At 50.5% G+C, this 23,020-nt stretch overlaps 1 protein-coding gene across 1 annotated transcript in view; it reads right to left on the reverse strand.

Annotated features, from left to right (window-relative positions):
• Igf2r (insulin like growth factor 2 receptor) overlaps positions 1-23,020 on the reverse strand; it is a 78,607-nt gene that overhangs the window by 34,817 nt on the left and 20,770 nt on the right. Inside the window, exons 3-19 of the mRNA XM_051206089.1 lie at positions 22,320-22,444; positions 21,372-21,470; positions 19,619-19,751; positions 18,437-18,566; positions 16,862-16,967; positions 14,559-14,721; positions 14,236-14,401; positions 13,331-13,434; positions 9,639-9,803; positions 7,300-7,440; positions 6,274-6,417; positions 5,310-5,447; positions 4,609-4,756; positions 3,726-3,903; positions 2,963-3,078; positions 2,379-2,547; positions 1,521-1,700 (exon numbers count right to left, since the gene is read on the reverse strand). Coding sequence (XP_051062046.1) covers positions 1,521-1,700; positions 2,379-2,547; positions 2,963-3,078; positions 3,726-3,903; positions 4,609-4,756; positions 5,310-5,447; positions 6,274-6,417; positions 7,300-7,440; positions 9,639-9,803; positions 13,331-13,434; positions 14,236-14,401; positions 14,559-14,721; positions 16,862-16,967; positions 18,437-18,566; positions 19,619-19,751; positions 21,372-21,470; positions 22,320-22,444 — 2,405 coding nt within the window. The remainder of the gene's footprint in view (positions 1-1,520; positions 1,701-2,378; positions 2,548-2,962; positions 3,079-3,725; positions 3,904-4,608; positions 4,757-5,309; positions 5,448-6,273; positions 6,418-7,299; positions 7,441-9,638; positions 9,804-13,330; positions 13,435-14,235; positions 14,402-14,558; positions 14,722-16,861; positions 16,968-18,436; positions 18,567-19,618; positions 19,752-21,371; positions 21,471-22,319; positions 22,445-23,020) is intronic.

Consider the following 23,020-nt stretch of genomic DNA (forward strand, 5'->3'; position numbering starts at 1 on the left):
GGAGAGCTTCTAGGCAGGGCACACGCCATGTTTGCAGAGCTTCTAGGCAGGGCACACGCCATGTTCTGAGACTCAGCCCTGATTACACAGATGTGCCGATCAATCTGTGGCTGTTACTGGTTCATAAGCCGTGGGTTTGGATGAGAAGTCTCCTCCGTGAGAGCCACGTGCCCTTCCTCCACCACAGGCAGCAGTGGCTCACTCTTTAGTCAGTGACAGTACAACGGAGGCTGCCTGCCTGGGGAACTGCCCTGCTACTGTACAGCTGGCCTCAGCCCGCACCCCAACTACCTGCAGATCTGAAGGCCCACCCACACTCTCCTTCCTCGTCAACCCTTAGAGCAGAGCAGGAGTAATCTGGCTCCCCACGGTTGAGAAGGAGCCCGGCTTTAGCCTGTGGTACCCTCTGTGAACCTGACCTCCTCTTACATCCTTCAGGAGTCTTGCCTGGGCCTATACTGGACACCAGACCACTACCAAATGCCCAGCTCAGCCACAGTGGGAAGGTATTTGGAAAAATAAGGGTCTGAAAGCGTTTTCTGGAACTAAATGGCATTATCTAAAAAGAAAAATGAGTAATCTATGACTCCCACACACCCAGGAGACAGGCTGCCCCAGGAGTAGCTGGAAATGAACCCAGCAGCATCTGTCCACCTAACTGATCAAGATGATGTAGGCCAAGGTAGTGTGTCTGCGGCCCATGGAAGGACACTGTCTTCAGGGACCACAGGCCCAGGCCCAGTCAGTCTTCTGAACAAAGGACACATTTCCTGTCTGGAGGATACCTGGGCACCAACCAGGCCTCAACATCCACTAGGCTGGGCCCCAGCAGAATCCAGGAGCATACAATTCCTGTCAACAAGTAAAACTCAAGACTCACCTGACTGGCAGTTTGAAAACAAAAACAAACAAACAAAAACACAAAACACTAAACTCTTGCTAAAAAGCAACTGGGCCAGAGAACAGTGGCACACACCTTTAATTCCAGCTCTGAGTTTGAAGCCAACATAATCTACATAGTGAGTTTTCAGGCCAGCCTGAAATCCTGTCGCACCCCCCCCAAAAAAAAAAAAACAAAACAAAAACAAAAAAAACAAAAAAAGGGAGGGAGGAAGAGAGGGGCAACAAGGTTGGGAAAATAAAAGTTACAGATGTAAGAAAGACACCACAGCCCAAACCTTTAACCCCAGCTCTCAAGAGGCAGAGGTGCAGGAGTTCAAGGCCAGTCTGGCTAGCCAGAGGTACACGGTGAGACTCAAGTCTCAAACAAACAAAAACTGACCCCAAAAAGCTCTCAACATTTGGTGACAAGTATGCAGCAGCACTCATGGTAGACATAATGTTCTCGGTAACACTCGGTATTTCCTAAAACGACCAAGACCAAATTTGTGCCCTAGATATTTTGCCGCAATTTTTTTTTTTTTTTTTTTTTTTTTTTTTCTTTTTACAAGAACAGAATTGCACATGCTGGCCCCAAGTGCTTTTCTGGAGCTCTTGCCACACTCCTACACAGCACTTACCAGGCTTCCCCGACCACAGATAAGATGGATCCTGGTGCTGTAGGTGGTTAGCCGGCCATCACTGGTGGTACAAGCAGAGCCGTTCACATACTCTAAGAGGAGGCTGCCGCTCTCTTCCACCACAGGGCCTGTCTTTGCAACTCCCAAGTTACTGATGGACACAGTCTCAGTCAAGGAGCCCTGCAACATAGTGTGGGTTAGGCTTCTCCTGGGAACAGCTGACTTTATTCCCTTTCCCTAGGCAGTCACCACTAACAACTGTGTGAGCAGGAGCGCCAGCTACACTGTGAGGCCGCTGTTCTGGTAAAGAGCACACAGCCATGCAGACTCAGCCTCCGACACCCTCTGAAGCACCACTGCACACAGCTGGTTTATGCTAAAAAGCAAATCTTCACTCTGCTTCCGCAGAAGTCAACCTCTGGGGTCCGTGTACAGCTTTCATGGCCATCACATATGAGGACCAAGGAAATGCATCAGAGTCCCTGCTAGCAGTGACAGCAATCAGCCAGGTGACAAAGTGTTCACCAGAGTGGCATTGACCCATGCGTCTGGTTCACCCCCAGCCAACGCTTTCCAATGTTTATATCTAGGTCATCTTGAGGACCTCTGGGCAGCTGGGGCTCTGAGCTATGGATGTCTGCAGAATAACTCAGGCACCTGAACACAGGCCAGACGTGACCACTAAGAGCTTCCTCTGTGATGTACTGGACATCTCAAAACTGAACCAAGACTCAAAGCCACTCTCCTCAGAGGGGTCCCTGGCAGCAGGGCTGCCCTGATCAAAGGCTACAGAATAACTATCTTCACACACTAAGCCCCAGAATCAAGGGAGAAAAACGTAAAAAATGACAGACATACCTCACTGCTCTCATATTTCATCTGGCAAACAGCGGCATATCGATCACAGCCTGGCACAGGATTCAGGGGCCGACAAACGTTGATATAGTATTTCCTCCGTAAGACGTGTTCCCGGGAGTTTTCCATGGAGTACCAGTTTCCTCTACTGCCACCTTCAAACTTCACCAAACTAAATTGCAACACAAAGGTACGCTTTTAAAAATCTGAATCAGGCTGGGTTGTTAATGTTTAGTCATTAGGGAAATGAAGATGAAATTCTCATTGGAGACTCAGTTGAACCAAGCTACATGCAAATGGTGACTGACCCATAGGACATGTCCTAACATTGGCATCCTGAAGCCCCACATGCAGAGGACCCTTCAAAATTCCTACATGCACACCTTATGCTGAACCACTGTTTTAAACAGTAAAGCTACACACTGAGTGCTGGCTATGAAAAAGATCAATTGCTGTCAACCAGTGATGAGATCAGAAGACACCTGCCTCCTTTCTGCTCCAACTCTCCCGGTCCCGCACCCTGAAGCCAATGCAATGCCTACCGCCGCCAGCTAAGCCGCATGAGGCCAGCTTCTGGCTCTGCTCACCTGGAAAGATCATACTGTTCCATCATGGAGGGGTCTGTCACCATGCACTCCAGGGGCTCCTCTGGGCAGGCATAGCTGGTGTACCACCGGAAGTTGTAGGTAGAGTTGTCCTCTTCCTAGTGCCGGGACAAGACAGACATGAAAGGGCAGCCCCAGACACCACGCAGGGAAGGCGCCCTGGGCCCTGGCCGAACATTGCGAGAGTGATGAAACCGCCACGCATGTGCATGTGCGGGACAGAGAGCCACCCGAGATGTGGCTCAACGCTAAGTAGCTCTCTAGTTCCTCTTGCTCTCTTGTGCTGTGAAGTTAATGGCCGCGCTCCACCACGCACTGCAGGACCCAAAGCCATGAGCCAACCAACCATGCACAGAAAGCTGCAAGACCAGGTGGCAAAACAACCCTCCTAAACGGACTGCCTTGCGTGTCTGTCCTAGTAACAGAGAGCTGAGAACGGAACTATACAATGGAATCTGGCCCTGGGTACGCGAAATAGGAGGGCTTTTTTTTTTTTTTTTTTTTTTTTTTCTTAAACCGTTGCATGTTTTCTACAGAACAGAGTGGTGGACGGCATTAAGATAGGTGGCCCTTTGAATAAACAGCTTAACAAGTGACTAAATACTGCCTAGGCACCCTGAAAACTGCACTAGAACTAATTACGTGATGGTTTGGCCAGAAAACCAAACTAAAAATAGCTCAGTTTCTACAAGATTAGGCAACTAGCCCAGGTCTGCCCAGGCAAACTGCCCAAGACCTTTCCTACCTGATATTCCGGGAAGCCCACTCCAGCGTCTCGGTCGCATAGAAAGGTGATCAGTGTGGCTCTCGGTGTGTGCTTCTCATTGTTATAGGGCGTGCCACCCCTGTAGCTCAGCTGGATCATCCCATCATAGTACGAAAGTTTAGTATTGTTCAGCCCCAGGTTCCAAGACTTCTGATCACTAAATGAACACAGAAATGTCACTCAGGAAGTTCCCGGGGCAGCAGCTCCTCAAGAGCTGCACAAATAGGGGCAAATGTATGGTCAGGACCAAGACACTGCAGCCCCTGGAGCTCTCATTCGCAGCCCTCCTCACTTTAGGAAGAGAAAAGCAACACGGAGGGAGGGGAGCGGAGGGGAAGGGAGGGGAGGGGAGGGAGAGGAGGGGAAGGGAGGGGAGGGGAAGGGAGGGGAGGGGAAGGGAGGGGAGGGGAAGGGAGGGGAGGGGAGGGGAGGGGAGCTCTTGACTGTAAGAAGAGAAAAGCAACATACACACACACACTCACGCACACTCACTCTCTCTCTCTCTCTCACACACACACACACACACACCCAGGAGCCCAACTTTCTCTCAGCACTACTGGCTTATAGCACAACTCAATAAATTACAACTAACATGACTAAGTAAGAAGAAATATATAGGTAAATATGCATGAACTGCAGAGCTCAAAGCTCACACAAGTGGGTATCAAGTGAGCCCAGACCTCTCTCCGCCCCCTAGGGTAAGGTTTGTCCTTTCTCTGGGAAGTTCAGCACGCCTGGCATCCTGCAATTTTTCTGAGCGGGTCTCTTCAGTATCTAGATGTTGGAGGGAAATCTAACTCTTCCTTAATGAACTCACTAGCATGGAGTACCAAGGACAAAGCCACAGGGACATGTCACTTGCCTTTTTGCTACCTGGCAGGCCCCTGAGTTGGGCTGACAAAGGTCCACAGATACAGGGCCACAAACATTTATGTAGAAGTCATATTTCTCTGTCCCAACTTTATAGGCACCATTCTTCTTTGTGAGAGGTGACAAATCAAAAGAAAACCCTAAAACAAAAGCAAGGGAAGCGCATCAGGCCAGTGAGGACACGGGAGACAGGTGAATGCACACATCCCTCAGAGAACAATGACTCCAGGGAAAAAAGACATGGAACGAGAAAGGTCGCTCTGCCTTTACGCTGCCATTCCTGCAGTGAGTGCCATCTACCCCCTTGGACACAGGTCCCTCGCCACTGCCCTTTTTCCTTGTGGGAGCCTGGCAACCCTGTTCAAACCTGCAATTCCAGGTCTCAGAAACATGGCATATCCAAGCAAGATGACCAGAATACAATGGCCTTCTAGTAAAGTCCCCTAACAAGGGGTTCTGACCTAGGACTCATACAAAAGCCTTCCAAATGTGTGTGTGTGTGGACCCCCATTAGCTCAAGTTAACCCAGCGGGGCCACTGCTCAAGCACACAAAAGATGCCCAGAATTCTCGTCAAGTGGCATTAACAGAGTTCTAAAGTAAGTTACCTCTAACAGTCATACAAAGTGTTTAGCAAAAGCTAGGTGTGGTCCCAAGTTACACTAGACAGTGGAGGCTTTGCTGAGGCACGCACCTGCCTGCGCATCAAAGACCGTGCAGTTCTCTCCTTCCGTCTTCGACAACACACAGGCAGCAGCTGTGTACCACTCAAATTCATAGAAGCAACCATCAGGCCCAGCAGCTCTCAGCACCGGAGCACTCTCTAGATCGCCTGTCAACAGGGAAGGGAGGCGGGGAAACATCAGCCGCTAACCTGTGGGTTCTAATCATCTCCCCAGTTCTGGCTGTTTAAAGCCCCGGCAAAGACAAGGGATGTGGCTGATTTAGGAGAGTGTTTGTCTGGCAAGCCCTGAAAAAAAGCAGACCTATCTGCAATGCCAGTACACAGAAGGTGGAAATATGTTCTACCAAAATAAGACAAGAAACAGAATAGTTAGTTCCGGCATGTGACCTTTTCCCACGGCTACAAATTTATACAAAGGAAACTTTACAGGATGGATATAGAGAGGATGTCAAGCATCCAAACTCCCTCCAGTGAAATGTTTTAAAATAGTAAGACTGCGCCACGTCAGTAAGGAAATCCCTAGAAATTATAAATAGAACTGTGAAGCATAGAATGCATAAATATGGCACTCTGAGAATACTAAAGTACACATACAGATGCAGATCTTAGCAAAAAGAGCAGAAACTTATCAGTTCAGGGAGACATAACCACATTTAAGATGGTGAGATCAAAGACCCATTTGAAGGCATTTATGACCCCAGTGTGGGAAGGTCAGAGTTCCACACCCCTTATCCTCTCTCAGACCTTAGGAACAGGATGTCATGCAGAGAGACCCACGACTCCTTTGCAAAAAGTCAACACGCCTCCCTGAGGACAGCATATGGTTTCTCCATTTCTAGGCTGAAGTCTAATGGGCGTGATTCCCATTAGGGGGGACTAGGAGACTAGAACTGGTGGTGCTAAGCACTGCCCTCCATCCTGCCCCACTGCAGAGCTGACGGAGAATGTCAGCCCCCTTCCTCTGTGACAGTACCTGGTTTGCACACAAGAGTGATGTTGGTTGTTATTTTCTTATCGTTACCACAGTCATCACCATCAGAGTAAGAGAGCTGGATGTATCCTTTCTCACTTGTAGGAGAAGAGACAAATTTCCCAAGGTTTTTACTTCCATTCTTATCTGGAAAAAAGGGAGAAGGGGACAGAAGATGTGCTGGAGAAGTCTCATCATTAGAAATTACACTAAAACTCAGGTAAACGCCAGCAGGGCACCGCAACCTCATCTCAGCCCATCTGCCCTGGCTGGGATGGAAACAGGTTTTCTTGAAAGAAAAAATAAGCATAGTCACTTAAGGCCACCTCCTGCCTTAGCAGGGACAGGCTGGGTCTGACACATGGGACAGGTTGGTATGTGTGCTGTCACTGTCACTGTTAAGTACCCTGAGACACGGGCTGTTGGGGAGCATAGACAAACCACAGGCTTTGTTCATGACCGAGCAAAGGCATACATGTGGCACTCACACCGAATTACTTACTGGTTCAACCGCTTTTCAGAAAGGGTTATTATGCCTGAGTCTCTAGTAAGACAAAAACAGACTCCACTAACGGTGAGACACATCTCGGGTTCTCAATGCCAGCATAACCTACAAAATCCAACCAAGCCTCATACTCTCCTCCTGGCATCTTCAAATTGCGCCTTAACTGACACACACTGAACCTGGGTGTCCCTTAGACAAACACCTCTGTGTTATACACAAGATCAACAGTGACAGCAAGAAGAACCCAGAAGATATCTGGCTGGGGCCAAGGGCTGTAAAAATCCAAAATTAATTTTACAAGTACTGGCAATATTATTCTTCAGGTTACAGAATGAAGACAGACGGCCGAGCATTTTCCAACATGGCCCTTCCTGTCTGCTTATACCTCTGCCGATCTCAGGACCTCAGGGTTTACCAGTTCTGACACTGAAACTGCAGAATGCTTTGTCACCTTAATGTTACACCCAAAGAAAGGAAGCTTAAGCAAACTGCATTCCAAGTCTCTCCCCTCTGGCATGACTCACCCACGGCACACACAGCGGCATCTTCAGGACAGCTCCTGGCCTTGCCCTCCGGTAGCACTCGGTGACAGACGTTAATGAAGAAATCCTTCTTTTCCGATTCAGCCTGGGTCCCATCCACTGCTTCCCAGTTCTTCTCTGATTCTGCAACCAAACCCAAGTCCTTCAGACCTCAGTGGCTGTTTCCTTGTGGTCACATCTTAAAACAGGGAAGGTCCGACAACCCACAGGAAGTCATGGCACCTCCACTTTCTCAAGTGAGTGTGTCAGGGACAGACCGTCCCCCAACCTGCCTTCTGAAGAATAATACCGAACTTCTCCCACACCCTACAGTACAGACCTGTACTGAACCACAAAGACTGAACCTCATCAGATCGCCAGCTGCGGTCCTGAACCTGGGGGCGCGTACTGGTCACATGCCAAGCTTCAGGTCCTACAAGGGCCTGGGCACCTAAGAGAGCTACTATCTCTTCTATACAGGCTGACTGGAGCAGGACAGAAGGTTTGGCTCGCAAAAATTGGTGAGGAGGATCCCACTGAATACCCAAACTGAGTGAATGGATACCGGTGGGAAATGGGGGAGGGAGAGTCGGGCGGGGTTGGGTGTTAAGGACGTTAGACAAAGAAAACAGCAGTCATGAGAATGTCCCTACCATCACATAAAATGGCACTGCAGGGTACACAAGGCACATTCTTATCTGAAATGTCCCCTTGGCGAGTTGGCAACCAGGATTCGGAAGTAAAAGGCCACCACTTGCCAGTGAAAACAGCCAAAGCTTCTGGAAAGCTGGGTTCCCGAGTCCACAGCCTTGAAAGACAGTGTGAGTGCTCAAGTTTTCCCCACAGCACTGGGTACTGGCTGGGGATGCAGGCTGCAGTCTCCAGGCTGAGACTCTCTGGAGTAGCATGGGAAGATTTCAACTCTCAGCTCACAGCATCCTCTAGTCTACCTGGCTGCAAATGCTATAAAAACACTCCAGATTCTTCAAGAGCCAGGCTGTGGTGCAAAGTCTGCTAAGTGAATTGGTACACCTCCGCATCATCGTGCCTCGAGATCCCAGCCCGTCCTGTAACACACTGATACTTAAAACTTAAAAAATAAATAGGAAATCAAACAAACAAAACCCGTGTCCCCCTCTCTGCTTCCTGACTGCAGGTGCCACGTGACCAGCCATCTGTGTCCCTGTTGTCAGACCTTCCATGAAGAACATTATCCCTTCTTGAACTATAAGCCAATAAGGGACCCCCTTCCCTTGAAAGAACAAAAACAAAAACAAACCCAGAGAAGTTCACGTTGCTATGTGCGACTCAGAAGAGCAGCCCATGAGACGGAGGAAGGGGAGGAGTGCTACGAGACTGATGCCTCCTTACAAGTCCCAGAGCCTGCAATCTTTCTGAAGCCCTCCTTGTCGGCTGCAGCTACATGAGTCTTAGGGTTCTACCTGAGATTAGAACTCTTCCCACATTGCAGGAAATCAGCTTTTCATGAGCACACTTACATGGGATTCAAGCACGGCTTCTGGAAGCTATTTTAACTCCTGTAGAAATGTCCTGTGCTCTTACAGCTTCCAGGATGCGTAACTGCTAAACCATGAAGACGACTTACTGCTGAAGCAATTAGCTAACACAGATCATTTACTATGGACCCTGCATTCCTCCAACAGCACTTTTCAAACAGATGGGTCTCCAAAGACAATGGGACAGGCAGTACTGGTGCAAGTTAGTTCTACCTTAGGAGACGCAAAGCTCCTGCAAACCTACTGCAGAAAACCCCTAGGAAGGCCAGGTATTCCTGGGCATAAGCTCTCACCTACCTCATTCATTTTCGTCAACACGCCACCCATGAAGGCAGCTGCCATGTAGGGCTTCAACAGTAGTAAGTCACCTAGCATCTATCTTGTTAGTGCCTACCACATAACATACACTCCACCAGGCCCTAGGATGAACACGCTCACATGGACACACACTGGTGCACAGCACCATCCATGCTGGATAATCCTCCCAGATCTAGGGACCACACGAAAGGGCAGAAGCACAGGGTGTAGACAGGTTGGAGACCCAGCTCCACCAGCCTCCTCGGTCCCTGCCCTAAAAGGCTGCCGCAGAGAACCATCTCAAAGCATGGACCAGTTCTAAGTGACCCGGTCAGGTGAGCCAAGACAACTCCAGTAGAGAGGGGGAGTGAGACTGAGATGCAGCCAGCCCACCTCTTACCTCAGTGCTCCTTACTAGCACATGTTACTGCTAGAAGGGAAGGGGACCACGACTCAGCTGGCAAACAGAAACGTTTCCCCAAACCATGTGATCAACCGGCCTGTGGTCCCCAGAGCGGACAGCGATACCTGAGTGTCGAGCCAACACAGACAGGTCGTAACGTTTTCTGCCGTCGCTGACCCCGCAGAGGAGATCTTCCTTCTCTTTGACACAGGCGTATTTGGTGTCCCATGTGAAGAAGTAGGTGCAGTCCACTTCACCTGTAAACACAGGCTGTCCTCTCCCGTCGTTACCTACGCACACAACGCCACAGGGAAGCGCACAACTCGGTGGTGTGACCCAATCCCAGGAACTTCTCAAAAGCCAGGGAAGAAGTAGAAATCAAAGACAACGCCAGCTGTCCAGATAGGGCAGGGCTAGGAAGACTTCACAGAAGCTCTGCGCTGTACGGAATGCTTTCAGTGTGCATCTCAGTGAGAGGATGGAAAGGGCTAAGGAGGGCCGCGGAGCACCGTGAAGGCTGTGCTGGTCCAGGCTGCAGCACACTGCAAAGGGCTCATAGGCGCACAAGGAAAAGAACACAAGACCAGAGCCCCAGTTCCAAGAGTGCAGGCTAATGATAAGTGAGACCTGAGGTTCCCCCAACCATGAAGGCAAAAGCAGGGACCCGATGCAGTCACTTCCGCTAACGCATGGCAGGAGCTCACGTTACCCCACAACGTTAGAGGCATCCACACGTGTAACCTGTCAGGACATGTGCCTGTAAGGTCCCTCTACAGTCAACAGCACTCCTCCCTCACCCACAGAGGCCCCATCCATTGCCCAGAACAGCACAGCCCTGGCACAGCCCTGGCTCTGCTCTTCCAGGCCTGGGGGGGTGGGCAAAGCACTCCCCTGGCTCTGGAAACCCTATCCTTTGGCCTTTCCCCGCTGCCGGGCCACTGGCCCACTTTCCACCCTTGGTGGTTTCACAATTCCAGCCGGCTGCATCTCCCATGTGTCTGCCTGCACCCTTGAGGTGTGGTGTCTGGGCAGTTTCACATTCTAAGGAAAGGGGAAATTAGGTTTTATAGCTAAAAGCAAATGAGTTCTCAAGTGTAATTTCTAAAAAATCTTCTGTTAATTCAATAGGATTGGAAGACCAAAAGCTAACCTATCCCAAATGCAATCTGAGCCAGGAACTAATACATTCATATTGGAAAAATATTAGTGATTGTTATAGGAACAGTGGTTCTCAACCTTCCTAAAGCTGCAACCCTTTAACATAAGCTCCTCATGTTGTGGAGACACACAACCACAAAATGTTTTCATTGCTACTTCCTAACGGTTATTTTGCTACTGTTCTGAATCGTAAAGTAAATATCTGATATGCGCCCCCACTGGGGTCCCAGACCCATGGGTTGGGAACCACTGTTACAGAGGCAGCTACACAAAATTTCATTAAGATCATCTTCCTACTTGCACACCTGAAAACTTCTGTAAGAAAAAAGATGAAAACGAAAAGGGTTTGGGCAATGGATTCCAATATGCACGGTCAGTCAGAACCTTAGCAGGAAGTCCAGGACCCCTCCATCCTCCTCTGTCCTCTGCTGGCTCGGCACTCCACCTTCCCAGCATCCCACAGTGAGAACAGCCTGCACTCTTGAGACCTCAGATCAGCTGCATGAAGGCCTGAACAGGACTACACGGGGGTCTGGGCACCTGACAGTATAATTCAAGCCAGAGGAGAGACCAGAGGAGCTGGCACCAGCCTGGTGTCCGCTGGCTGTGGACACGGAAACAGCAGCAGGTTTCGTGGCCCAGGGATCAGGGACAGAATAGGAGCAAGTTGCCTAAGGGCCATTCCAGTGTGGATGGAGCAGGAGGAGAATGGACGTGGGCGTGGAGAAGCACCCAACAGCAACTCTATTCCTCACTCAGCCAGAGGCTCATCAGCCCTTGTGACTTTGCCCACCTTCCCAGGCTCCTAATTCAGCCTGTCTGGGCAAGTAGCTACAGGCCTCATCACAGCTCCCTAGTTCATGCCTTTGAGGGCCCCACATCCTGGGCCCTGAAGCTGTCCCCATCCTGCAACCTTTCCTCTGGATGCCTGTCCCTTGGCTGTCCCAGAACCAGCTATGACTCCCTGCCATACAAGCCCCCTGACCGGGACAGCCCAGAGCATACCTGAGTAAGGGTAGATAACAAGGCTCTAAAGACAGTGGGTGGGTCAGCTCTAGCACTTTACCTTACACTTAGCCATATCTCTGGCAAACCCCTTATCTCTGTTTTCAGTCTGTGAACTCCCAGAGAACCATCTGTCACCCTCGGCCCCTGTGGAGAGGGCCTTGGCAAACAGGCGTGGAAGCGTGCACCCACTGTGAGTGATAAGAAAGAGCCAATGGGAGACAGCAGAGGAAAAAGAGGGCAGCAGGGAGCCACAGCCCTCAGGGCCCTTTAGAAACCAGCCAGTTTGAGAACTTTACTCCAGGCACAGGGGCTGCTCCAGATCCCTCTGTGAATCATGCAGGAACCACCCAAGACTGACCATAGAAACATATAAAACATTCGCTCTCCAGGAGCAGCCATGAGATCTTGGGCCAGCGCACATAGACAAGGCTGGGACCCAGGCCCAGTCTCAGGATGAGAACCCTTGCTGACGCAGGTCAGCCAGGGGTGCCTGGCGCATAGCCAGAGGTGCCTGAACAAGACAGATCTCTAGCAACAGAACCTACAGGTGCCAGGAATGTCTGAAATCAGGACACAAAGAGCAGACAAACCATTGCAACTCAGAGCTCCCTCCAGTCACCCAAAGGGTGTCATGCCTTCAGCTAGGACTAGTCCAGTAGCATCCCAAGATTCCCAAATTCAAACTCTACCAATCTACCAGTCTGTAAAAACTCTTGAGGACAAGAAAGAAGCTGCACACTAGAGGCTGCTGGATGAAGCCATCTCTCTGCCAGGCCTGCTCTGGCGAGTGTGCCTGCAAAAAAAAATTCAAGACACAAACTCTCTCCAGCAAGCCCAGCACTGGGCAGATTCCCAAAACAAACGTGGAACGTGGAGCGAGCGCAGAGGAAGATGGAAACAGGATGTATGCCTCCTGAGGGGGGGAGGGCTGGGAGGCTAGCCGGTAACAGAAAAACCTGAGGACTGGAGGTGGCCAGGCCCAAAGACAGCCAGCTCACTCCCCTATCCAGCACCCTACTTCCAAGAAGTGTGTGTGTGTGTGTGTGTGTGCGCGTGCATGTGTGTATGTGTGTGTGCGTGTGTGTATGTGTGTATGTGAGTGTGCGTGCGTGCGCGTGCATGTGTGTACGTGTGTGTGATTGTGTGTACGCGTGCATGTGTGTATGTGTGTGTGTGCGCGTGTGCGTGTGTGTATGTGTGTGTGTGATTGTGTGTGCGCGTGCGTGTGTGTATGTGTGTATGTGTGTGATTGTGTGTGCGCGTGCATGTGTGTATGTGTGTATGTGTGTATGTGTGTGTGAGTGTGTGTGTGATTGTGTGTGCGCGTGCATGTGTGTATGTGTGTGCGTGTGAGATTGTGTGTGTGCGTGCATGTGTGTATGTGTGTATGTGTGTGTGTGTGTGCATGTGTGTGCGCGTGCGTGTGTGTATGTGTGTATGTGTGTGTGTGAGATTGTGTGTGCGCGTGCATGTGTGTGTGTGATTGTGTGTGCGCGTGCGTGTGTGTATGTGTGTGAGTGTGTGTGTGATTGTGTGTGCGCGTGCGTGTGTGTATGTGTGTGTGTGTGTGTGTGTGTGTGTGCATGTGCGCATACACGCAAGCCCCTTGAACACAACAGGAAGGTGGGCAGGGCAGTGCGCACTCACTCACCTGCGGTTTTGTTACACTCCAAGTTGATGACGCTCATTCGCTGGAAGCCCGAGCTGCACTCATCGCCTCCAGAATAGATCAAGGTGAGGTCCCCATCTGAGTACCTAGATTTCCGTGAACATAAAGCGCTTTACAGAACCAAGAAACTTGAGGTTTGGAAGACGGCTTTGTTAGGTCTCCTGTACACCACCCACTAACCACTACTGACATAAACAACAGGCTCTCCAGCCGGCTGGGCGAGCATCCTGGGGAAATGAGTTCCGAATGTTCAGGCTGGCGGCCTCTTGCTGTAAGTAGCAGTAAGGGACCAGGAGGAGGGAGGCCACTTTGCTGGCAGAGAAAGACTGCTCTTGCTGTCACTCCGGGACATTACACACCACAAATAATGCCCACACATCAAACAACCTCTGGAGACTTCCAAAGGCATCACACCACCTCTACAGGCCCCGGTGTAGAACTCAATTTCAGGAAACTGCCTCCCCTCACTGCTTTTGGGAAGCCGACTGCCAAGTTAAGGTCCTAAGAATTACACCAAGGGAGTTTTTCAGCTATTTAAAACTTGTATATAATGCTAATGGTATTTCTGGTTCTCAAACTGCCAGGAGAAATAAAAAAAGAAAAAAGAAAAGAAAAAAAATGAGGAAAAAGAAGCCGTATCAGGAACACAGATTACTGTTAACTACCTAAATCCCTACAATATGGTTCTTAGAAACAATACATTTGCAAACCAATAGTTCTACCAGATGTACGCTTGTCAAAGTCAGGAAGTTGGCCAACTGCTCAGGGACAAATGGCAACTTGCCCAAGTCCCACAGGAAGGTGCAGTGGGCTCTGACTTTTGTGTGTTCAGGACAGATGGGACAGGGGAGGGGGAGGGGAGGGTAGAGTCCTTGACAATCACCCACCGGAGTGTCTGGTTCTGATGTCTTCCGGCCACTTTGACTTGAGTGGAATCCAGCTTCTTCACTTGACAAACAGCAGACTCTTTGATGTTACAGGCTGGGGCCTTTGTGTCCCCACAGACACTCATAAAAAACGTATACTCTCTTCCATCAGAAACGTAAGGCGACCCTAGAGAAAGCACCAGCAAGAAGTGAGTGAGTGTTCACACGGGTCACGAAGTGTAGTATTTCTTTTAAGCAAATCCAAGTCCATCTCTCCTCTCTCCCAGCTAGGCCCCCCCCCCCCCCAGTGAAGCACGTGGCAGAGCAGAGGCACCCACACATACCTCCGTGCTGGGCCAAGGGACTGAGGTCAATGGCAATGTCATGCTGCTCACTGCTCAGGGAGCATGTTTCACTCTCCAAGTAATCTCTGTGGCATGCGTACTCGGTGATCCACTCCACCTCGTAACGACAGTTGGAACTGGCAGTGAGTTTGGGGATGGTGCCCTACAGGAGCAATCAGAGAGTTTTAGATGCGCTTCATACACACACCTCCCATGCTCTGGCAAAGCCCACAGCCATGCTGCTGGAACTCTGTAGTTTTCTCTTCCTTGTCCCTGGCACATTGTGATTGCCTTATTCTATTTACTCTTACTAACACTCAGGGGTGTGGGTGTGTGTGTGTGTGTGTGTGTGTGTGTGTGTGTGTGTGTGTGAGAGAGTGGGGGGGGGATGGAGCACTGTGTGAGCAGATGCACTCACCTGTGCACACACCAGGAACCCACAGATCAACTTCAGTGTCTTCCTCTACCTTTTCCTACGCTGCCTTCTTGGAGTGTTGCAGACAGAATGTCAGATGAACCTGGGGGTGCTGCTCTGGCAGAGAGGCTGCTCAGTGAGACCCAGGGACCTGTCTGTCTCTTAGCACGCCCAGTACTGGAGTCACAGGATTGGGTATTTGAGGTTCAAACTCAGATCCTCATGCCCAGAAAACACTCTGCCCACTAGGCTGTCTCGGCATAATCTAAAACTTGATTTAGCCTTCTTTTTCCATTGACTTGGAACAACTGTCCTCACTCTCTGAGTGACACACCAGCTTCAGTTAGCAAGTGCACTCTAAACTCTGTTCCTGGAGAATCAGTACAACTCTGGAAAGCATTGTGGGTAGCTCCAAACAGGAGTCTGGGGGAATGCTGCCATGCAAGAGCACCACTATCCCTTGCCCTCAAAACCCCTCTGAGCCAGTGTGTTCATGTACATCAGTTACCCAGCACCTGAACGGCTGAATCGGGAACACTGGAGGGTCAAGGCCTGCCTGAGCTGACCTCTGGAAAGAACAGAACATGGGCTGGGAAATAGATGAGTCAGTAAAGTATTTGCTGGACAAGCACAAAGACCCAAGCTGAATGCCCTAACCCATGTAACCAGCCATGTGCGAAAGTACGCATGCTAATCCCAGTGCTGAAGAAGAAGCATCCCTGAGGCTCTATGGTTGGCTAACCTGGATGAATGTGGCAAGCCTCAGGTCCTAGTGAGACCCTTGCTCAAATTATCAGGGGAGACAACTCCTAAAAAACAACACCCAGGGTCCTCTGGCCATCATACACGACATGTACATCTGTGCACATCACACTCACACACACACACACACACACACACACACACACACACACACACACACCCCTACCTCTCAAAGTGTACACCTAAATAAAAAGTTCTTCTGAGCTTGGCAGATGACCTGCGTTACATCTCTAGGATACATGGAAGAGAACCAAGCTGTCCTCTGACCTACTCCTGTGACCCTTACAATTAAACAAGTGCAATTCTAAAACTTCTTTTACAAAGCTGCTCCGGATAGAGCTAGGGTTTCCCCAGCTGCAGCAAATGGAGTCTGCCATCTTGTGCTTTCATCTTTGGTGGGAAACACGGAGGATGCGGGCAGGTTGTCCAGCTCATGAGTCACACCACCTCCTTCCCCTTGGAGAAACTGGTCCCAGTACCAGAAAAGCAATGATGCTCTAGGCACCTAAATCCCTCAGCATTTTCTGCACACCTGCTGGAGGCCAGTCACAGTTCACGCAGACCACACCATGAGCGGACGGAACCGCAGCCACACCCCCTCTGCTGGACTACAACTTGATTAGGATTAGGTCTGTACAACCTGCCAAGGAGCTGCAGAGCTGAATGCTGAGGGTCAACACCAAAGGCCTACACACTGTAGTGAGACATCCACCAGCCTGCACCTGCTGCACTGACCATGCCCATTGGGGTGTGGGCACAGGTGCGGATGTGACCTGTGGGAGGCTAGGTCTGGGGTCCCAGACCCCAGCTCAGTCTCTGGGTTCCGATCAGATCACGGAGAGCAGCTAGGGTGTGGATCCTTGGAGCCAGACACTGGTGCACATCTGCAGCCCCAGCACTTGGGAAGCTGAGGTCCACAAAAAGACCCTGTCTCTAAACTAACACACACTAGGAAGAACGGACTGGCCGCCACAGGGAGCTGAAGCTCTTAGAAGCTGTCTCCCCACCCAGAGCCCAAGGTCCCTTTAGTCTGCCACCCTTGCATGTCTCAAACACAGACACATGATCATCTGGGTAAGGCTGCCTGAGGAGCATCTTCAAAGTCACTCAGGGACAAGTCACTCACCTCTCTCCGCTCAGACGGGCACACAAATGTTATCGTCACTGCAGGGCTGTGACCATTACAGAAGTCTGGCTTTTCTGCCTCTTCCTTCACGTAACTCAGAACAAGCCTGCAGAAGCCATGTGGAGAAAGCATATTACAGAAGGCACATTACATTCAAATTGATGCATTGCCTGAGCAGTCAGGGCATTTGAGGGGTGGACTAGCAGAGGAACACAATAAAACAAAATTGTTATATTTCCATTTTTAAAAAGCATAAAAATGTAAACTTCAGAGTATCTTCCTGTCGAAAGTCAAATAAATATGATCATTATGCACAGTGAAAATACTAACAGAGGCTTTCTGCAGAAAGAGCATTTTGTAAGGACCTAATAAAACAAGCTCAACACAGCTGAGCAGGCCTATTACACTGTCCCCAGAAGGTCACATGATCTTGCCCAACACCCAAGTACAAACCAAAGAGCTTATGTCGAGCTGTCACCCTGTGGTTAGTCAAGACGGCAGGGGCGTCCGCCACAGGCGAGGGCTGCTGTGCCCAAACCCCAGCACGTGCCCCTGCCAGGAAGCTCCCAGCCTCGTCAGTGGGCTCCTGCCTCACCTGTGGGCCTGCCCACACCTCCAATGCACCACCACTCAAGCACCGAGCACAGACAAGCCACGGTCCTCACAGTACCCTTCGTTCCCTGAACCCTCAGCCACCAGCGGGAGCCTTGACCGCCAGCTTGTCCTATGGACAACCCCTCCAACTCCAAACGGTGCAGCCCTGACAGACACGCCCCACCCGTGGCTGACTAGATCACAAGGGATTAAAGAGGTAAACAAGTGGGCCGTCGTGTACAAGTGCTGTCACTGAGCGGGCGGGCATGAGCCCGCCACCGGCGAAGACCAACCTGAGTTCAAGGCCAGCCTGGTCTTCAGAGCAAGTTCCAGGACAGCCAGAGCTGTTACACAGAGCAACCCTGTCTCAGGGACACGTGTGTGGGGCTCTGTCTTCACCTCTGAAATTGCAGCTGAGGAAATAAATTTCTCTCGTTCGAAGGCCCCGCTCTGTGGTACTTGCTTATGGCCGTGTGAGAAGTTAGCACAGGCACAGAAAACTCCCGGCCTCTTCCAGTTCAGGCTGCTCTAACCGTACAAGCCTGCAGTCTAGCACTGCTTCAGTTCCAGCTTGAAGCCCATGGGCAACACAGACAGAGCGGTTGGGGAGCGTGCGCACCATGTCCCTACCAGAAAGAAACTGCAGGCCGGAAGACCCCCAGCAAACTGCTGTGCTTCCCTGGCTCCTACAAGTCAAATTCCTTCTTTTTCTCATCTTCTACTAGTATTAATCATACTAGTAATCTCCAGACCAGTGGGTCTGGAGAGGACATTTTCTCTCTCTCTCTCTCTCTCTCTCTCTCTCTCTCACACACACACACACACACACACACACACACACACACACACACAGAGTACACTTCGCTCATGCCAGCACCCCACTGGCAAGTCTCCATTCCCTTCTCTTCTCCATTAGTCCCCCTACAAGGCAGGCGCTCTTGCTGAGGACCTTACAAGCCACCGAGGTGGATGCAGACTGACCTGTCCTGGCTCACCAGCTTCAGCCCCTCCTTGGGCCGCCCCACATCGAATGCCTGGTCTCCCTTCAGCAGACAGGCGGCGCTGCCAGCAGGACAGGCTCTCAGCTGTGTGCTTGGGTCCCGAAGCGAGTCTACAAGACAGCACAGATGACTTTAAAGTCAAGCAGGTGACACAAGTGAGCGCATGTGAATCCCTGTGTCCACGTCTCCATAAACAAATGGACCGTCACAATCCATCACTATATGCTGAGGTTCTGCGTGAGCCAATCCCCTTCCTACATAACGTGTGGGCCAAGAAGCACCAGGTACCACTCTGTCTGACACATAAGGGGCCCAGGTGGCAGACATTCCTGCGTCACTGGTGGTCACAAATGTGCACATCTGCCCTTAAGTCTAACTAGCACTGTCCCTTTAAGTTTGAGACGCTAGAAAATGGGGCATTCTGGGGACAAGTTAAAGCACTCCCTGTGGATGAGAAGAAACCCCAGACCCCAGAGAACAGCTGCTCCTGCCTTCCTCCCTCAAATTTCTCTAACACCATCTCACTTTATTAAGAAACATAAGGAAAACAGAAAACTCTGGCGTCTTCCCTTCTTCCTCTGCTTTTTATTACTTGGCAGTCCACGTTCTTTCTCTACGGCGCAACCGTAGCTAGCACAGCAGATAGAGACGGGCCCCGTGCTGAGCCCACGAGGGAAGCACAAGCAGGAAGGGGCCTAGCGAGCAATAATGAGTGCACAGGAAAACCGGACAGCCCTCTTGAGATACAGGCCTTCAATACAGCCTTTGGTGATCAGCGAAAGATGTGCTGGACTCTCCAGTTCCACCAAGAAAGCCAGAGCCAGTCCCACCGCAAGCATTCAGCACAGGCACACCGCCAAAGCCTTTGCCACCCCTCAGTCCCTCTCCCCTCCACTCAAAGCAAACTGAAACAAACCTCACCATGGAGCCCCAAACCACAAAGTATCTGGCAGAGAAAACCAAGAGAAGCAATAGCTTGAGTAGAACGTGTGGGGTTAGAGGAGGGAAGGGCCACATTTGCTGAGGCAGAGGGGCAGAGGGATGTAGCTGTCCAGAGAACACTCAGGACAGTAGCTTTCTTAGAGAACAAAAGGCAATGTGCATGTCAAAGGGGTCAGGGCAGGTAGTGACCCTCCCCACCCTTCCTCCTGAAAAGACTTACCTATGTCTCGACACACGTTGATGAACAGGGATGTTTCAGGGTCAGAATCGTCTACCAGGTAGCCGCCACTCAGCTTGATCAGTGGGTTTAAATCGTGCTTCTTTAGCTTGTCATCAAAAGCATAGCATGGCACCTGGGGAAGCAGATGACAAGTGAGCCAGCGTTGCTGCATCCCACAGCGTGAGGCTGGTAGACCACACACTTTTGATGGGTACCACACAGCAGTGATCTATATATCCCACAAGAACAACATAAACATGGTTCTGTCAGGGGTGGTGGCACTCAGGAAGCAGGAGGAACTCCGTGAGTTCAAGGCCAACCTGGCCAGCCAGGGATACACAGCTGAGACCAGTTCCGTCTTCTATATCGTTTCTAAGGGCCGTGTCCCCGTAACCACCTCCTTCAGGCAGGGTGCTACAAAACCCACTACCTTACAAGTGTTTCCTTATTCCCCGGCCCCCTCAGCTGCCTTCGCGTCTCTGCGAAGAGAACTCCTGAGCTGCCCGTCCTTTGTCTCCTCTCCCTGGCACTGTTCTATCTGGGTGCCTGGCCCTCACCCCAGAGCTGGACCTGCCAGGTGAGTCTGCCTGCTGGCAAGTCTGAAGCTTATTTCTTAGGCCTGTGATGGGATGACCACAGCCTCAAGCCCTTCATTCCCTCTCTGTTAGACTCCTGTCCAGAAGAACCTGTTTCCTACTGCCCCAGTTGCATCCTGGAAACCTCACCATCTTCTGATTCTAAATGCAGAGGTCATTCTAGCAGGAAGACTGATTGTGTGAGGGTGCTCACCGCACCAGCCTGGCCAGGGACCCGTATTTAACTGCCAGAGCGCACATAAAGGTAGGTGGAAGATGTGATGGGAGATGTCATTCTGTATATATGTTTCTCATACTGGTTAATGAATAAAGCACTGTTGGCCAATAGGAAAGCAAGACAGGCGGGACTAGGAGACAAGGAGGATTCGAGGAAGTAGTAAGGAGGAGTCAAGATGGAAAAGACCGGGGAGAGCACAACACCAGCCCCTCCCCGATAAAATAAAACCACGTGGAAATTCTTAGATTAGCAGAAATGGATTAATACTTAAGACAGAGCTAGCCGATAAGAAACTAGTACCTAGCCAACAAAGTTATAGCAAATAGAGTCTCTGTGCATTATTTGGGGCTGGCACGGCGGCGGGACAAGACCAGTGGCGGGCGGAAAACCCGGAAGGTCCGTTGCCACGGGAATTCTACATCCACCAAGCAGACAATCATGCGTAACCAGCACACCAAGGCACAAAGACCAGCCGGTCTGGGTTCCATGAGACTGGAGACGAAAACTGGCAGGAAAACGATCGTCTACGTGAGACCTACCAGGCCAGGGATCTCCGAGGGCCCCTGAGGTGCAGGGCAAAACCTAAACCTACGCCTGACTGTGTGCCTGGTGGACACCAGCAGAAGCAAGCCTGGAAGGCGTTCTTCCATTAAATCTCCTAGTACCTCTATGCAAATGAACCTGACATCCAAAAAATGGCTTTTACCCAAAGAGACTGTTGTACGCATTTGACACGTCCAGCAGCCCCAGCCACAACCTTCTCTGAAGTCGTCTCTCTTACTGAAAAAGGGTTTTGTGTGTGTGTGAAACATCCTGAGTATGGTTCTCCCTCCCCCAACCCCAAACTCCTCCCACCTCCTCTCGTATCCAAATCCACACCCTTTGGTCTTCAAGATCTCCAGGGTAAATTTCATAACCAAGTAGTTCCCAGCCCCATTACCTCTTTGTCAGCCTTAAATATGTCTTTCTTGCAGGCTGCAGTAGTCCTCCACTCAAAGTAATGCACACAGTCTGTGGCCATCACAAACTCAGGAGTCCCCTGTTAATAAAAAAAAAAAAAAGTTACCCCACCACTTAATAATTCAACTTTGTTTTTAAACTTACAACACTGTAAAATCTAGTGAAACTAATGGTGTAACAAGAAGCCTAACTGTTTTACATTGGCAAAGCTAGCAAGGATGTCCCCTGATGGAGAGGGTGGACATGAGCCTCCCGACATCACTGACTGTCCAGCTGCCCCAGATCCACAAGCAGAGTAAAGTCATGGACGTTAGTCAGCCTTTGTCTTCCTCCCAAGAGCCCAATGTTCTCTAACCAAAAATCAGCAAAATCAAAGCCAGAAAGTGTAACCTCATACATCCTGTGAGAAGATCTGAGCCAGTTCATGAGACTCGCTGGACCCCACCCCAGACAGCCCATTCTGGCAGCTAGGGATGATTCCAGAACAGCTTTCCCTAGGTGACCCTGCACATCAATAATGAACTTCTACCTCCCTGACCCATGTGCAAAGCCCTGGGTTCACCTTCAAGCCTGTTTCCTGTCAGTGAGCACCAAACCCTGAAGAGCAGGCAGCAGAAGTAAGTCGGCAGCTAGCTCACCCCGCAGCAGGGCCTCCGCACTTTACACTGCCACTCGGAGATACGAGATTTTAACATCTCAATGTGTGCAATGAGCAGCCATGGGCTGGTCCAAAATTACGATGCATCCTAACTGGTTCCACTTCAGTTCTCACCGTGTTTAAGATGGCTCTGGCTGGTGGTGTGATGTGGGTGTGAACTGGGGCCTATATGTTCATTTTTGGCCATTTACTCCTCCCGCATCAGGGTGTCTCTAACAAGAATGCCAGAAGAGGAGGAAACCCCTAACAAGGAGCATGGAGCCCACTCACCAGGGTCTTCCCACACAGAAATGTAATACTGGTTTGGGTTCTGTGCTGAGAATCTGAAGGCTGGCAGTCCGTGGTGGTGTTGAATTCCAGGAGGGATCTGGATGAACTTCTCAAAAGGGAATCACCTATTAGAGAGGATGAGAATGAACACACATGTGGCATGTTGGGCCTTCTGCTCACAGATAAGCACTGGGCAAACCAGGAGCAATAAACATGCCAGGGCTACCTCTTGAAGCGGAGACATACGGCCTGCTTCCAGCCCAGGAGGCTGGGAACAGAGGTAGTTAACAGTTGACAACCTCTGTGCTACCTGTACGGCCAGGCCACCCCACCTGCCCAGACAGACCCTTATCCTCAGCTCTGCCTACGAGGAGCCTGCACTGCACCCTTCCGCTTACAGAAGATACTGTCTGCACTTCACAAGAGTTTCAGTGTAGCCATGTCTCAAGCTTCATTGTGTACACAGGACTGAATTATCACCAGGAAACTTTTTCTTCAAATTGTGCTTTGCTTAAATGTGCCTAAAATTAACTGTAAGACTTTCCAAATTTAAACCAACACCAGCTTCTGCCTAAATTTTTCTGGGGAACAAGCTCGGCACGCACTTTATATAAATGTTTCCAAACGACATGGGAGAATCTTCGAAGACCAGGGGAGAATCTTCCAAGACCAAGGGAAAATCTTGAAAGACCAACATCACC

The sequence above is a fragment of the Phodopus roborovskii genome, unplaced genomic scaffold, assembly GCF_943737965.1.
Source record: "Phodopus roborovskii unplaced genomic scaffold, PHOROB, whole genome shotgun sequence".
Classification (NCBI taxonomy): domain Eukaryota; kingdom Metazoa; phylum Chordata; class Mammalia; order Rodentia; family Cricetidae; genus Phodopus; species Phodopus roborovskii.